The following is a 16,752-nucleotide window of genomic DNA, read 5'->3' on the forward strand; positions in this document are numbered from 1 at the left end:
CCACTTGCCTGCCTCCCCTGTACCCGTTCGCGGTCCAAAGCATATGACCCTACCGAAAGCACCAGTTTGACCAGTGTTGCGGAGCCGGCAGGGGGTAGATGGAGTAGGCGACCTGCGCGTCTCCCAGACGCTTAGTTGCCACTGATGGCAAAACCAGTGCCGCCTGCTCAGCAAAAAAAAAAAAAAAAAGCAAAAAGAAAAACTTCTCTTTGGGACTGCTCCAGCAGTCCCAACTGCTAGTGTGGTGCCTTCTCGCACCAAACAGAACAACTGACGTCCTGTGATGACCTGGGGCGGGGTATATGGGGAGCACCTGGTGCATCCTGGGAGCCGAGAGCTTGAATTAACTGTTTGGTGCCTGGATGTATCCATATACCCCAACGTAATGGACACACACACACAGTCAGATGCATAAATATTGGGACATTGACAGAATTTTCATATTTTGGCCTCTATTCACCACCACAATGGCTTTGAAATGAAATAATCAAGATGTGCTTTAACTGCAGACTTTCAGATTTAATTTGAGGGTAATTACATCCAAATCAGGTGAACGGTGTAAGAATTACAACGGTTTCTATATGTGCCTCCCACTTCTTAAAGGGGCCAAAAGTAATGGGACTATCAACTCAAAAGCTATTTCATGGACAGGTGTGGGCTATTCCCTCATTATTTCATTATCAATTAAGCAGGTAAAAGGTCTGGAGTTGATTCTAGGTGTGACATTTGCATTTGGAATCAGTTGCTGTCGACTCTCAATATGAGATCCAAAGAGCTGTCACTATCAGTGAAGCAAGCCATCATTAGGCTGAAAACTCAAAACAAACTCATCAGAGAGATAGCAAAAACATTAGGTATGGCCAAATCAACTGTTTGGAACATTCATAAAAAGAAAACGCACCGGAGAGCTCAGCAACACCAAAAGACCAGGAAGACCATGGAAAACAACTGTGGTGGATGACAGAAGAATTATTTTCCTCTCCAGGAGGTAGATGTATATGTGTCGAAGTCAACAATCAAGAGAAGACATCACAAGAGTGAATATAGAGGGTTCACCACAAGATGTAAACCATTGGTGAGCCACAAAAACAGGAAGACCAGATTAGAGTTTGCCAAACAACATCTAAAAAAGCCATTACAGTTCTGGAACAACATCCTATGGACAGATGAGACAAAGATCAACTTGTACCAGAGTGATGGGAAGAGAAGAGTATGGAGAAGGAAAGGAACTGCTCATGATCCAAAACATACCACCTCATCAGTGAAGCATGGTGGTGGTAGTGTCATGGCGTGGGCATGTATGGCTGCCAAAGGAACTGGAATGAATTCTGAAGTGTTTCGGGCAATATTATATGCTCATATTCAGTCAAATGCTTCAAAACTCATTGGACGGCGCTTCACAGTGCAGATGGACAATGACCCGATGCATACTGCAAAAGCAACCAAAGAGTTTTTTAAGGCTAAAAAGTGGAATGTTATGCAATGGCCAAGTCAATCCCGACCTGAATCCGATTGAGCATGCATTTCACTTGATGAAGACAAAACTGAAGGGAAAATGCCCCAAGAACAAGCAGGAACTGAAGACATTTGCAGTAGAGGCCTGGCAGAGCATCACCAGGGATGAAACCCAGCGTCCGGTGATGTCTATGCATTCCAGACTTCAGGCTGTAATTGCCTGCAAAGGATTTGCAACAAAGTATTAAAAAGTGACAGATTTAGGATTGTTTAGTTTGTCCCATTACTTTTGGCCCCTTAAAAAGTGGGAGGCACATATAGAAACCGTTGTAATTCCTACACCGTTCACCTGATTTGGATGCAATTACCCTCAAATTAAATCTGAAAGTCTGCAGTTAAAGCACATACTGTTTGTTTCACTTCAAAGTCATTGTGGTGGTAAATAGAGGCCAAAATATGAAAATTCTGTCAATGTCCCAATATTTATGCTATATATATATATATATATATATATCCATCCCTAATAAAAAAAAACAGGCATCATTGGGGAGGAGGAGGAGCTGAGGCCGGATGGAGTGTGCTGGGCTGCCTGGGTGCATGGAAGCAGCAGCCAAAGACGTGTCTGCTGCTTCCTGTACATAACAGTGATCACTAGTGTGATCACTGTAGTTCCGGAGCTGCAGTGGGAGAGTGTCCCGCTAGCGGCCCGGATACATAACAGCAGCGACGGCTACCAGAGCCGCTGCTCCTTCACACACAGTGATCACTGTAGATCCAGTGTCACAGTGGGAGGGTGTCCCACTAGCGGCCCGGATACAAAGCAGCGGCGGCTACCAGAGCCGCTGCTGCTCCTTCACACACTGTGTTCCAGAGCCGCAGCGGGAGGGCCTGGATACATATAGAGCCGCCGCCGCTACTGCTTTTTACTGAAGGAGGTGGAGCCGGCTGCCCGATCACTGCTGGCCACAGTGATCGGGTCACAGCAGCAGCTACATGAGCCGCTGCTTCTGTGGGAGGGGGGTTGCCGACGGTGCCCTATCACTGTGGCCAACAGTGTTCGGGAAATGCTGGAGAGGCAGCCACGCTGATGTAGGCGGCTGCAGAATGAATAGCTTCCCACAGCCGCCTAGTGGGCATTTCTGACTGGTCGAATCAGATACGACCATGTCAGGGAAAGCCCAGCCTGGTGTGGTCGTATCTGATACGATCATGCCAGGCAAGTGGTTAAAACATGTTATGGTCATATTATACATTTCTCAAAACCTGGCGCAGTAATCAATACACACTGGATCTGTGCTTCTAACTAAGATTTTTCTCTGTGGTCCTAACCAGACCACTATTACTTGCAGCCGGTTTTTTGACAATAACATTCATCTAACAGCGCCAGGAATTGTAGCAGTTTTTCTGCTCAGTGTGTTTATTTTTGAAAAGTTATCTCCGGAGAAAACTTGTGGCTAATTGGATACCCCCCCCCCCCCCTTAAGCCCCGTACACACACTGGACAATTTTTATGAACGTTATGAAAAACGTTGAACGATATATCGTTTAAATCATCCAGTGTGTATGAACTTAACAACGAACGATGCGCGCTCCCGTGGGTCATTAACGATCTCCCCAGTCGTCTGTACATGCAGTCCAATCTGAACGATGCCATGCTGCCGCTCCCTCCCCCGCCGATGATAGTCGTTGCCAGCATCGGTAAGTGTGGATGCACTTAACGATGCTTGCACCCTCGCCGGGCCCACCGCTGCCAGTATCACTCCATACACATCCTCCGGTGTGTACGGGGCTTTAGTGTTACATCAGGCTACTCAATCTACTCCCTCTAACTTTGCTTATTGCAGAGTGGAAAATTGATGCAATTGCAGGGGTGCCTCGTGGTCAATCTCAAAATACGTGGAGAAAAAAAAAAAAAAGCGCAGCCCTGACAATCACCACCACATAATTGATCCTAAGCGCAGTGCTCGAAGTGTGCCGGTATACTATGGTATACCGGCACTTCCAGCACTGAGCTGCTCGCTGCCGAGAAGCATATGGAGAAGGCACCGGCGCTGCTTTCTCTATATGCGGGCACCTGCTGAGAATGTGTTACCAGCGGGCGCCCGGCGACTCTCTCCCTGCAGCAGGAGGACGGAGCTCAGCCTCCCCGCTCCCGCAGTGGGTGTTGGGAGAGACATGACGTGTCTCTCCCTCTCCCACAGTGCAGAGCGAGGAGCTGTCAGACTGCGGCAGCGGGTGCAGGAGCGGGGCTTCAGATAAGTATATTTGTGATTCTGTCTGTGTCTATGTAAGGGGCACCACTGCTACTACTATAGGCACTACTACTACTGTGGGCACTACTCTAAAGGGCACTATTGTGGCCAATGTATTGGGGGCACCACTACAAGGGGCACTACTACTATTGTGAACAATGTATAGGGGGCACTACTACTGTGGGCAATGTATAAAGGGCACTACTACCATGGGCAATGCATAGGGGGCACTACCACCATGGGCATTGCATAGAGGCCACTACTGCTTGCGTACATTGTATTAGGGGGCACTACTACTGTGGGCATTGTATAAGGGGCACAACTGTGTGGCATTGCATAAGGGGCACAACTGTGTGGCATAATGTGTATAAGGGTACTACAGTGTGGTACACTATACTGATGAAAAGGAGAGCCCCCTATTAAAGTGGCAACGCCCTCTTTTCCATACACCCACTTCGACCACTGCCTAATGGTGACAGACAAAATTTACCTAAGTTTCTTTTCATTGAGAAATTCAGTAAAAATTAAATTTTCACCCAGGGGTGCCATGGAAAAAATGATATTCTAGGGCACAGTGATTCGAAAAAGTTTGTGAATCACCGCCTTAGGGCCTTCTCAATGTCCAATGTTTTATTATCAGACTTTTCGTTGATTTGGACCTTAAATTATGTTGTGCGTTATTTAGAAGTTATTAAAAATTGTACAATGTGTTAGGGTTATTACTTGTATTTTAGTTCTATTGTTTTGTGATGCACAATAAAAAAAATTTCATCAAAAAAAAAAAAAAAGTGCCTGCAGTCCTTCTGCATCCATCATATCTCAATGTGTTCCCAGTGTCCTGCAATGGACACAAACAAATGGATTTAACATGCATAAATCCTCTTTACACCTACATAGGCATACATGGTCTGGTTTCTAGTACTAATATTTACTGGAGTAGACTTACAAAAGCTTAAAAAAATTAAAAGTGGTGGTGCTGGCCATAGCAACCAATCAGATTTCGGTCAATCACTTTCTACGATGCAATAGAGAAGTGATAGCTAAAATCTGATTGGAGCTCCACTTTTCATTTTCAGAAGACTTATTTGGCAGTGCAGCCCAATAACTTATTTATAGCACATGGTAACTTGGTGAAGGTTCTGAGAGACAGTTTAGCATATGCAATTCTAAATTCTAGAAGCAAGTCAATCTTAAATCTAAAGAAAAACGCTTGGCCAACTGTTTTATACATAAAATGTTTATTTCCCTAAATACACATCCCTCTTAAACACTAGAAATGATGTCTGAACCAGAAAACTAAAAAAATGCAGTTTGTAAGATACCATGATGAAATAGCACTTTCTTGGCCACTTCTAGTTTTACATCAAAACAGGCTTCACCTAAAATACATGCTGCAGGTGACCAGCAGTACTACTCAGCAATAGCTTTACAAAGACAATAGGGAACAGAAACAAGACAAGATAGAACAGTATCTTTATAAGATGTAATCAAGCTCATAACGAATATAAGTGTTTTTTTCATCATTGTAGATTCGAGGATAATGTGCAATGAGAGCATCTTGTGAGCCAATGTATATAGAGTTGTATATTTTCCAGTAAACATCTCTGACTTTTCTGGCAGGATGGAAAAGGCCCTGTAAAAAAAATAAAAGTAGTAGTAACCAGTGTTTACTCAATATAATGTGATTCAATTTGCAACATATCAACACTGGCATGATGGATTGATAGCATGCTATATCCAAATAGATGCAATTACAAATTCATAATGTAATCTAAACCTAGATTGCAAATGTCTATTCATGAAACGTTAGCATTTTAATACTTCAATCTAAGAATCTTGAATATATACACTCTGTATATCTATATATTATAAAAATGTGATTGTCGTGTGTATGTATATCTATATCTCTCTATATTAACAGCAGTGCCCAATTCATTGTCCCAACAATTATGGCAATTCGTTCTGACCCAGATGCAGCAAAATAGGAGAACACTGCATTCCAGCACAAAAACCTCATACCATCTGTGAAACACGGTGGTGGTGGTATCATGGTTTGGGCCTTTCTCCAAACAGAACACTTCTCATTTAAACCAAAAAGCTCTATTTTGGACTCCTCTGTCCAGGTGATCTTTAGCAAACTGCAGACAGGCAGCAAGGTTCTTTTTGGAGAGCAGTTGCTTTCTCCTTGCAATCTTGCCATGCACACCACTGTTGTTCAGTGTCCTCCTGATGGTAGACTCATGAACATTAGTTAATGTGAGCAAGGCCTTCAGTTGCTTAGGTTACACCTTGGGTTCCTTTGTGACCTTGTGAACTATTAGAAGCCTTGCTCTTGGCGTGATCTTTGTTGGTCAATCAGTCTTAGGAAGGGTAATAATGATCTGGAATTGATCAGATGTGCAAAGGCACAGGCTGAAGAGAAAATGTCCCAGTCTAAGTAAAGGGGCCAAAACTTTAAGTATATAAATGAAAGAAGAAAATCAAATGGTGGAATAATAAGAATGAAGACAGAGTCTTGTGGAGGGAGACAAGGCTATAGCAGATAATCTAATCTAAAAGGTAATTTTTGCCTGGTATTCACTACAGAAGGAGAGGGAAAGGGGCAACAGTTAAGTTGCAAGGATATACAATGAGGTAGACACAAGTATACTTACAGAGGAAAAGGTCCTAACGGAACTGACAAAATTGAAAGTTGACAAATCAATGGAGCCAGGTGGGATACATCCAAGGATACTAAATTAACATTAACCGAATTATTCAACCAGTCTCTAGCTACAGGAGTAATTCCAGGGGACTGGAAAAGAGCACAAAAGTGGAAGCAAGGAAAATGCAAGTAACTACCGACCAGTGAGCCTTACATCAGTAGTAGGTAAAGTAATGGAATCACTCAACCCAAAAGCTAAATATAGTATTGAGGGTACTCTAATGGAAACTACAGAGGAGGAAAGGGATCTAGGAGTCACTATTTCAGGGGACTTAAAGACAGGTAAGCATTGTAACAAAGCAATGAGAAAGGAAAGTCAGATGCTTGGTTGCATAGGGAGAGGAATCAGTAGCAAAAGAAAAGCAATAATGCCACTAAGTAGGTCATTGATAAATGCCTCATCTAGAATACTGTGTTCAGTTCTGGAGGCCACATCTCCAGAAGGACATAAATACATTAGAAACTGTACAAAAAAGGGCAACTAAAATGGTGCATGGCCAACATTACAAAACTTACCAGGAAAGACTAAGTTCTCAATATGTATAGTCTGGAGCAGAGAAGGGAAAGGGGGGGGCATGATAGAAACTTTCAAATATATCATGGGTTTTAACAAGGTGCAAGAGGGAGACATTCTTCAAAAGAAGAGAAGTACTAAAAAACAAATGCACTGAAATTAGGAGGTAGATTCAAGGGAAATTTGAGGAAAAATTACTTCACAGAAAGGGTAGTAGATAAGTGGAATAGCCTCCCATCAGAGGTGGTAGAGCCTAAGACAGTAGAAGTATTTAAACATGCTTGGTAGGCATAAGAATATTCTTACAAAGAACTGAGGATCACATAGGGTTTAGGTTACCAAAGGGTAAAAAAAGGGCAGACTAGATGGGCCAAGTGGTTCTTATCTGCCGTCAAATTCTAGGTTTCTATGTTTAGTTCCTCCATTTGTACACAATCTCTGACTGTTGATTGGAGTCCAAACTCTTTGGTGATGGTTTTGTAACCTTTTCCAGCCTGATAAGCATCAATAACTTCTTCTGAGGTTCTCAAAAATATCCTATGTTCATGGCATGATACACTTCCACAAACGTGTTGTGAACATCAGACTTTGATAGGTTGCCCACTCACACGTGATTGTCACCCCATTGCATGAAAATATTTGACTCTAATTTCACCTTCAAAATATCTGCTAAGCCTAAAGGTTTTGACACTCACAGATAAGTGATATTGGATTATTTCCTAAAAAATTAAATAAAAAAAAAAATTAGCATATCTAATTTTTTTGTCTCATTTGATTCTCTATCTACTTTTAGATTTCAGAAGAAATTGCCTTGCACAGTTCAGCAGAGACACCACGTCGAACCGCCACGAGTGTCCCACAGACCTAGTAGAGTTTGGAACAGGAAGATCAGCTTGCGTGCAGGCCTGAAAGATTGTCATGTGGAGGCATTGAGCCAGAGCCTGTTTGTTAGCTGGCCAGCCTCGCTTGTGAAAACTGTACAACACAAAAAGAGAATCTGATTTCCTAAAGAAATTGGTACGATCCACGTAGATCCGAAGAGCACAAACCACATCCAAGGAGGCTTCACCTGCAGAAAGATCAGAGAACTGGGAGGCCGGAACCACAATCTCAATTCAAATGGAACAGAGATACCACTTTAGGGAGGTACCCATCCCTGGTATGGAGGACAGCTCTGTCCTGATGAAAGATCAAGAAGGGGTAGCGACATGAGAGTGCTGTCAAATCAGATACCCTGCGGGCAGGAGATCCGAGAAAGTCTTCGCTGTCAGCCACTTGAGGTTTACAGAGTCCAGGGGGTTCAAATGGAGGAGCCTGTAGATCCCAGAGAACCAAGGACAAATCCCACAGAGCCACCGGAGGGACAAAAGGATGTTGAATGCGAAAACACCATGATTGAATGTTCTTACATCAGGCAGGGGAGCGATCCTTCGCTGGAAAGAGATTGACAGAGCAGAAGCCTGAATTCTAAGGAGGCCAGGCTGAGGCCTAGGTCTAACCCACCCTGGAGAAAAGGTAAGCACCCGGGAGACCCTAAAAACGGTCATAGCCTCTGGGGGAGCACCATTGAAAGTAAGAGTCCCAAACTCTGTAATAGATGCGAGCTGAGGAAGGCTTATGTGTCCTGAGCATAGTCTGGACCACAGAGCGAGAGAAACCCCTGGCTCTTAATAGGGATGACTCAAGAGCCACGCCATCAAAGATAGACAAGGACCCTGTGCTAGTAGATCCTGCCGTAGAGGAAGTGGAAAAGGAGTGTCTATGGAGAGACTCCATAGGTCGGTGAACCAATGTCATCTGGACCAGGCTGGGGCTATTAGTATCAACGTGCAGCCTTTTTGCTTGAACTTTCGGAGAACCCTCAGGATAAGGGAGATCGGAGGAAAGCGGTATGCAAGATTGAAGTCCAACCTCACTGCCAGAGCATCCACGAAGTCTGCTAAGAGGTCTCTGGTCCTGGATCCGTACCTGGGGACCTTGTGGTTGTGCGTGAGGCCCTGATGTCTACGTCTGGTAGGCCCTATTTGTCCTCTAGGAATTGAAAGACATCTGGTTGAAGAGCCCACTCCCGGTGTATGTTCTGACAGCTTAGGAAGTCAGCTTCCCAGTTGAGGGATAAACACTGCAGAGATTGCCGGGAGAGGATATTCGGCCTAGACCAGGATTTGTTTGCCACTTCCCGCATGGCTGCCCAACTTTGCATGCCTCCCTGAGGGTTGAGGTAGGCTACCGCAGCTGCGTTGTCGGACTGGATTTGGACTGCGCCTGAGTGAGTGCCCTGTACACTGCACTTTCCTGGGTTGTCCACCGTCCCTGAAAGGTATGATGACCGGTTACAGTGTCCCATCCGCAAAGGCTGGCATCTGTAGTGAGAAGCTCCCAATTTGAAATCCAGAAGGGGTGCCCCTTGTTCAGATGGGACATCTACAGTCATCATGAGATGAAAAGCCGAACTACCGGAGAGACAAGGAACGTCTAGGACGGGATCAGATGATACTGCCCATTCCACGGAGAATCAGTTGTTGAAGGGGCCTGGAGTGGATCAGAGTATTCCACCATATCAAAGGTAGATACCATGGACCCCAGGACATGCATTGCTTAGTGAATGGATACCCTCCGATTGTGGAGCAAGCTGCGCACATGCAAGTGTAGTGTCAAAATCTTGTCTGCTGGCAGAAAGATCCTCTGTATTTTAGAATCCAGGAGTGTCCCCAGATGTACCATCCACTGTGTCGGAGAGAGGGAGGACTTCTTCCAATTGATGATCCAGCTGTGTGTTTACAGACAGTTGATGGTCAGCTGGAGATGGCGTTGTAACACAACCAGTGAGTGTGCCTAGATTAAAACGTCGTGTAGGTATGGCAGGATTCTGACTCTGGCACCTGAGGTGGGCCGACATAACGGCCATTATTTTGGTAAAGACCCGATAGACCAAAGGGCAGTGCCTGAAACTGGTAATGTTGCTGCAGAACAGCAAACCATAGGAACTTTTGGTGGGTTGGAGTAAAAGGTACATGCAGGTATGCATCCTGAATGTCCAAGGAAACCATGAAATCCCCAGGCTCCAATGTCAGGACAATTGAGCGTAGAGTTTCCATGCCGCACTTGGATAAATCTGTCGAGGGGTTTGAGATTCAGAATAGGCCGATGAGACCCATTCGGCTTCTGAATCAAAAAGTGTGGAATAAAATCCAGTTACTCTCTGAAAGAACAGGTATTATCACACCTGAACTGGAGGACCAAAGCCTTCATAGGGTCTGAAGGGGGACCTGCACAAAAAAACAAACTTCTGGGGAGAACGCCTCAAGGTGGTGAGACTACATCTCGGGCCCTGGCGTCTGTTTGACGCCAAGAGTTGGCAAATCGAAGAAGTTGGCCCCCACCCTGGGTTCCCCCAGGAGAGGGCTGACCCATCAGGCATCTGACTTGGAAGCCGGACCTCTGGCCGACCAAGACTGCTTGGCTCGCAGCTTGGTGGTCTTGTGCGAACTAGACTGCCTGGGAAAGAACTGTCCTCTTGCCATACCCTGGGGGCGAAAGGACAGAGAAGAGGCATAGCCTAAGCTTAGGGGCAGCTGCTGATGGCAGAAAGGCAGATTGAGGCTGCCACGGTCGCCACAATCTTGACCAACTCTGTGCTGAACAGCCTGTCTCTAGAGAAGGGTAAGGTTTCTAGTGCCTTCTTGGATCCAGTGTCCACCTTCCAGGACTGTAGCCAAAGGACCCGGCGGGCGACTACCAAGATCGCAGATGCCTTAGAGGCAAGAAGTCCATTATCCAACGCAGCTTCTCCCAAATAAGAGGCAGCCTCCTGAATATGGGAGTTGTGGGCCAGTTATTCCCTGGTAGCATCTGATGGCAGGCTCTTTCAGGGTCTCTGCCCATCCTTTGATAGCCTTAGCCACCCAGGCCGCAGCCATAGCTGGCCTGATTATAGCACCAGAACGTGAGTAGACTAACTTGAGAAAAGTTTCTAGTCTTCTATTCGTGGCATCCTTAAGGTAAAATGTAGACTGTAAAGGTAGTGTAGAGCTTCTGACTAAGCGTGTGAATCCACAGAGTGAGGGACTTCCCACTTCGTACACGCCCTAGTAGGGAGAGGGTAAAAAGAAGTTAGTCTTTTTGAGACCTGGTAGTGTTTGCCAGGAGTACCCCAAGCTTCTCCCATGAGCTCAGTGAGCTGTTCTGACTCAGGGAATTCAGCCTTAACCATCTTCTGACATTTAAACATCAGTGTTTTAGGCTTTGGGGCCAGTCCATCATCTTCTATATTCAGGATTGATTTAACCACCCTCACTAAAGAAGGACATCCACTGTTGAATGATGGGGCTCCCGGTCAGAGTGAGACTCAGAGAACCTTGTGCATCATCTGCCTCCTCAGATGATGCGTCAGAAGCCAAAAGCTGGGTAGACTGAGAGGATGACACAGTCCACCTATGTGCTGTCCGTCTGTACTTTGCCGATAGGCGGCAGACGTTTGAGCCATATTCTGAACTGAGTGAGCATAAACATTCATCCAAGGAGGATGCATAGGGGGTACCGACATAGTAGGCTGTAATAGTGGAGGGTACCCCATGGTGGGAGGCAGCATGGGGGCTGAGAAGCGGTCCACTAGCTGCATCATAACCTGGGATAAGAAGGACCCCCAAGGTGGCTCCTGGACAGGGGCTGGTAAGGTGGACTGGTGAGTAGATTTAGAACAATTAGCACAAAAACCATCCTGTATGAAATCCTGAGGGGACAAGCCCGCAAAACAGGATTCGCATGTAACCAGCACAGGGGCCTTCAGCCTCCTGTTTATCCTTTCCTTCAGAAGACAGAATTAGTCAGCAAGTAGCACATAATAAGTGAACAGCTAATAATGCAATGTGACACCCTTCATAAAAACAAGTAAATGTGAAGCAGTGTTCTCCCCAGGCTGTTTTCTGCGTGCTCAGCATTCTTCAGAAAAAGCCTACCACCCGACACTGTATAAAACAAGAGATATGGTAAGAACTTACCTTTGTTATCTCTGTTTCTACGAAGTCCATAGGGTCCACAGGGTTGACCTTGGGGTTATAGCTGGAACAGGATCCATGGGCACCACACAGTTAAGCTTTTAGCTCCCAGGATGCACTTGGGTCCTCCTCTATACCCCGCCCCCGAGCCACAGGCACCTCAGTTGGTAAGCAGCCTAGGCCGGAGGAGAATATGGAACAGAGAGAAGGAAGACTGGAACACACAAGAAACCATACTCACAGCAATAGGAGACGGAAAACCGGTGACCAGCCACACAGCCCATTTGAAGCCAGGTGCGTCAGGGCGGGCGCCCTGTGGACCCTATGGACTTCGTAGAAACAGAGATAAAGGTAAGTTCTTACCATATCTCTTGTTTTCTACTTCAGGGTCCATAGGGGGTCCACAGGGTTGACCTTGGGGATGTCCCAAAGCAGTTCAACTAAGGGCGGGGACGCTCCTGTGCTGAAAGGAGCACCCGGCGCCCAAAGGAAGCATCCTGAGAGGCGAAGGTGTCAAACGCATAGAACCTCAAAAACGTTTGAATAGAAGACCAAGTGGCCGCCTTACACAGCTGAACAGCAGAAGCGCCACGTCTAGCAGCCCAAGAGGGACCCACAGAACGAGTGGAATGAGCCTTAACAGAGGCTGGCACAGGTAAACCCTCTTGTGCATAAGCCTCACAAATAACGGAACGAAGCCAACGGGCTAACGTTTGTTTGTTGGCAGGCCAACCCCTCTTGTGAAAACCAAAGAGGATAAACAAGGAATCAGACTTCCTAACCGAAGCCGTCCGGTCTACATAAATTCTAAGCGCCCGGACCACATCTAAGGAAGTCTCACCAGCTGAAAGATCAGGGGACTGAAAAGCTGGCACAACAAGTTCCTGATTAATGTGGAACTTCGAGACCACTTTGGGTAAAAACTCAGGACGAGTGCGGAGCACCGCTCTGTCCTGGTGAAAAATCAGGAAAGGAGGGCGACAGGAAAGCGCCCCCAATTCAGACACCCTCCTGGCCGAAGCAATTGCCAGGAGAAAAACCGTCTTAAATGTCAGCCACTTGAGCTCCACCGCCTCAAGAGGCTAAAACGGAGGACCCTGCAGGACCCGTAGCACCACCGCCAAGTCCCAAGGAGCCACAGGAGGCACAAAGGGAGGCTGGATCCTGAGAACACCCTGGAAAAAGGTGTGAACGTCTGGTAGTATTGCAATCCGCCGTTGAAACCACACGGACAAGGCGGACACATGAACCTTCAGAGATGCAAGGCGTAAGCCGAGATCCAATCCTGACTGAAGAAATTCCAAGACCCTAGAAACTCGGAACACCTGAGGATCATAATGTCTGGACTCACACCACTGAAAGTGTGCCGCACTCTGTGATAAATCCATGCTGAAGCAGGCTTGCGTGCCCTGAGCATGGTACCAATAACCGAACTGGAGAAGCCCCGAGACCTCAAGACGGCTGTCTCAAGAGCCACGCCGTCAAAGACAGCCGACCCAGATCCGGGTAAAGGCAGGGCCCCTGAGACAACAGGTCCCGACGCTGAGGAAGAAGGTACGGAGCGTCGATGGAGAGGCTGCTGAGATCGGAGTACCAAGGACGTCTGGGCCACGCCGGAGCTACCAGCACGAGCATGCCGCCGTCCTGCTTGAATTTCCGCAGAAACCGAGGAAGCAGGGATAGCGGAGGAAACATACGCCAGGTGAAACGTCCATTTCACCGACAGCGCGTCCACCAGACTTGCGCCTGCGTCTCTTGTCCTTGACCAGTAAACGGGCAACTTGTGATTGTGACGGGAGGCCATCAAGTCCAGCTCCGGCAGTCCCCACCTGTCCACGAGTAGCTGAAACACCTCTGGGTGAAGCGACCATTCCCCGGGATGCACGTCGTGACGGCTGAGGAAGTCCGCCTCCCAATTGAGGACTCCGGGGATGAAGACCGCCGAGATCGCCGGAATGTGACCCTCCGCCCAAGTCAGGATACGAGACACCTCCGACATCGCTGCCTGACTGCGAGTTCCGCCTTGGTGGTTGATATACGCCACCGTGGTGGCGTTGTCGGACTGCACCTGTACCGCCCTTCCGTGAAGAGCGGGGCCGGACGACTGCAGGGCCCTGTATACTGCCCGCAGTTCCAGGATGTTGATGGGGAGAAGTGCTTCTTCCGCTGACCAACGACCCTGAAGCGTCAAAGAGCCGGTCACTGCCCCCCAACCCCGGAGACTGGCATCCGTCGTGAGCAGGACCCAGTCCGGGATCCAAAATGGGCGCCCCTCGACCAGATGAGCTGTCTGAAGCCACCAAGCCAAAGATTGCCGAACGTCCGGAGACAACACCAGCACCTGAGAGCGGATCCGGTGAGGTAACCCGTTCCATTCTGATAGAATCAGCCCCTGCAGGGGCCGGGAATGGAACTGGGCAAATTCTACCATGTCGAATGTCGACACCATGGACCCCAGAACTCTCATAGCCGAATGGACCGACAGGCGGCAACGGCTCAGGCAACTGTGTATCCGCAGCTGTAGGGAGGCGACCTTCTCCGGAGTCAGGAAGATCCTTTGCTGACGCGAATCCAGCAGGGCTCCCAAATGAACCATCCGCTGTGATGGAATCAGGGAGGACTTTTTCCAATTTATTAACCACCCGTGTGCTTGCAGGCAAGCGATCGTCAGGTGGAGATGTTGAAGCAGTACCTCCGGGGAGCTCGCCAGCAACAGGAGGTCGTCCAGATACGGCAGCAGCCGTACATTCTGGTTCCGAAGATGTGCGGCCATGACCGCCATAATCTTCGTGAACACCCTCGGTGCCGTGGAGAGACCAAAGGGTAGCGCCCGGAACTGATAGTGGTGTTGAAGGATAGCGAACCTCAGATACCGCTGGTGTGAAGATGCTATCGGAACATGGAGGTAGGCGTCCTGGATGTCCAGGGACACCATGTAATCCCCTGATTCCATCGCCAGAATGATGGAACGTAACGTTTCCATCCTGAACTTGGGAACTCTGAGGAATTTGTTCAGAGACTTCAAGTTGAGGATAGGGCGATGAGAACCATTGGGTTTCTGCACCAGAAACAGAGACGAATAATACCCCGTCCCTCGTTGTGATAGAGGAACGGGAACAATGACCCCTGCTTTCAGCAAGGACTCTATAGCCTCCTGAACCTGTAACGCCTTGGTCTTGTCCTGAGAAGGACTTGTGCAGAAACACTGGTGGGGTGGTCTGTGCCGAAAAGACAGGGCGTACCCCTGGGAGACCACTTCTCGAACCCAGGCATCCGTGGTGGTATTGTGCCAGCACTGGGCAAATAGAAGAAGTCGGCCTCCCACTCTGAGGTCCCCCAGAGGGAGGCCCGTCCCATCAGGCCGCAGGTTTATCTTCCTGCTTGGAAGAAGGGCGCCGAGCACTCCAGGCTTGCTTCTTGGGTTTAGAGGCAGTCTTACTCGCAGACTGTCTCGGGAAGGACTGACCTTTCGCCTTACCCTGAACCCGAAAGGAACGAAAAGCCGAACTCCGAACCTTAGCAGGCAGTGCCGCCGAAGGGAGGAAGGCCGACTTGGATTTAGCCAGGGTGTCCACTATTTTGTCCAAGTCCGGACCAAATAGTAATTCCCCATTGAAAGGTAAGGCCTCCAGACCCTTCTTTGAATCAGAGTCCGCTCTCCAGGACCGCAACCACAAGGATCGGCGGCCAGACACCGCTGCAGCCGATACCCGCGAGGTCAGCAGACTAGCATCTAAAGAAGCTTCACCAATGTAAGAAGCAGCATCCCTCATTTGTCCCAACAACGCCCGCTGGACATCCGGAGCGTCGTCTGGGAAGGTATCTTCCAATGCATTGGCCCACCCCTCAATGGCCTTGGCCACCCAGGAGATGGCCAGGGACGGTCGGGCCACCGCCCCGGAGAGGGAGTAAATAGACTTTAAGCAAGTCTCAACTTTCCTGTCCGTGGGATCCTTCAGCGAGGATATCGACGGTAATGGTAAGGTGGCGCCCCGAGTTAAACGGGTGACATGGGAATCCACCGCCGGTGGAGTTTCCCATTTTTTACAATGTGCCTCAGGGAAGGGGTAATTAGAAGCCAACCGCTTCTGAGGAAGGAATCTCTTACTGGGCGCCTGCCAAGCTACCGCCATATGATCCGTCAACTGATCCGACAGGGGAAACACCGCAGAAGCCACCTTAGTTTTTTTGAAACTAGGAAACTTCGACTTCGGAACCGGTGCCTCATCCTCTCTAAGAAGAATAGCTCGCACCGCCCTAACTAGTGCTCGCACATTAATGGACGACTTGGTATCCATTTCCTGGACCGAGGCGTCCGAGTCAGTGTCATCAGGGACCTCCCCATCATCTGAGGAACCCTCTGAGTCCGATACCTGAGCAGCCCGTGTCATGAGTGGGCGTTTTGAAATCCTAGAAGGCATGTCAGTCTGCAACATTGACTGAAAAGCCGAGGAAGCGGCCGCCAAATTTTGCACGGAGTTGGAGAGCACATCCACCCATGGTGGAGGAGTCGCCATAGGGGCCTGAAAAGGTACCACAGGCTGCTGCGGCACAGGGGAAGCCTGTATATACACATAGGCAACCCCGCATAGGGACCTACTGATTGAGACCCAGGAGGACTCCGCAATAACTGCGGGACACCCAGGGAATGGGGGATGGTCGGCTGGGGCACCGCCCTAGTAGGGAGAGCAGTCGGGACCGACAGACGGTCCGCAATAGACACCAGCACTTGAGAAAACATCGCCCACGGTGGTTCCTGCGCCAGAGAAGGTCTGGATGGGCCAGGAGCCACCTGGCATCGACTACACAGGCCATCCTGTGACAAATCCT

At 48.3% G+C, this 16,752-nt stretch overlaps 1 protein-coding gene across 2 annotated transcripts in view; it reads right to left on the minus strand.

Annotated features, from left to right (window-relative positions):
* Positions 1-4,928: 4,928 nt before the first annotated feature.
* SF3B1 (splicing factor 3b subunit 1) overlaps positions 4,929-16,752 on the minus strand; it is a 117,588-nt gene continuing 105,764 nt past the window's right edge. For both annotated transcript variants that reach the window (XM_088456248.1, XM_088456249.1), the window contains one exon: positions 4,929-5,340. In XM_088456248.1, coding sequence (XP_088312374.1) covers positions 5,182-5,340 — 159 coding nt within the window. In that variant the 3' untranslated portion in view covers positions 4,929-5,181. The remainder of the gene's footprint in view (positions 5,341-16,752) is intronic.

This window comes from Taudactylus pleione, unplaced genomic scaffold, assembly GCF_031769625.1.
Source record: "Taudactylus pleione unplaced genomic scaffold, aTauple2 ptg000690l, whole genome shotgun sequence".
Lineage (NCBI taxonomy): Eukaryota > Metazoa > Chordata > Amphibia > Anura > Myobatrachidae > Taudactylus > Taudactylus pleione.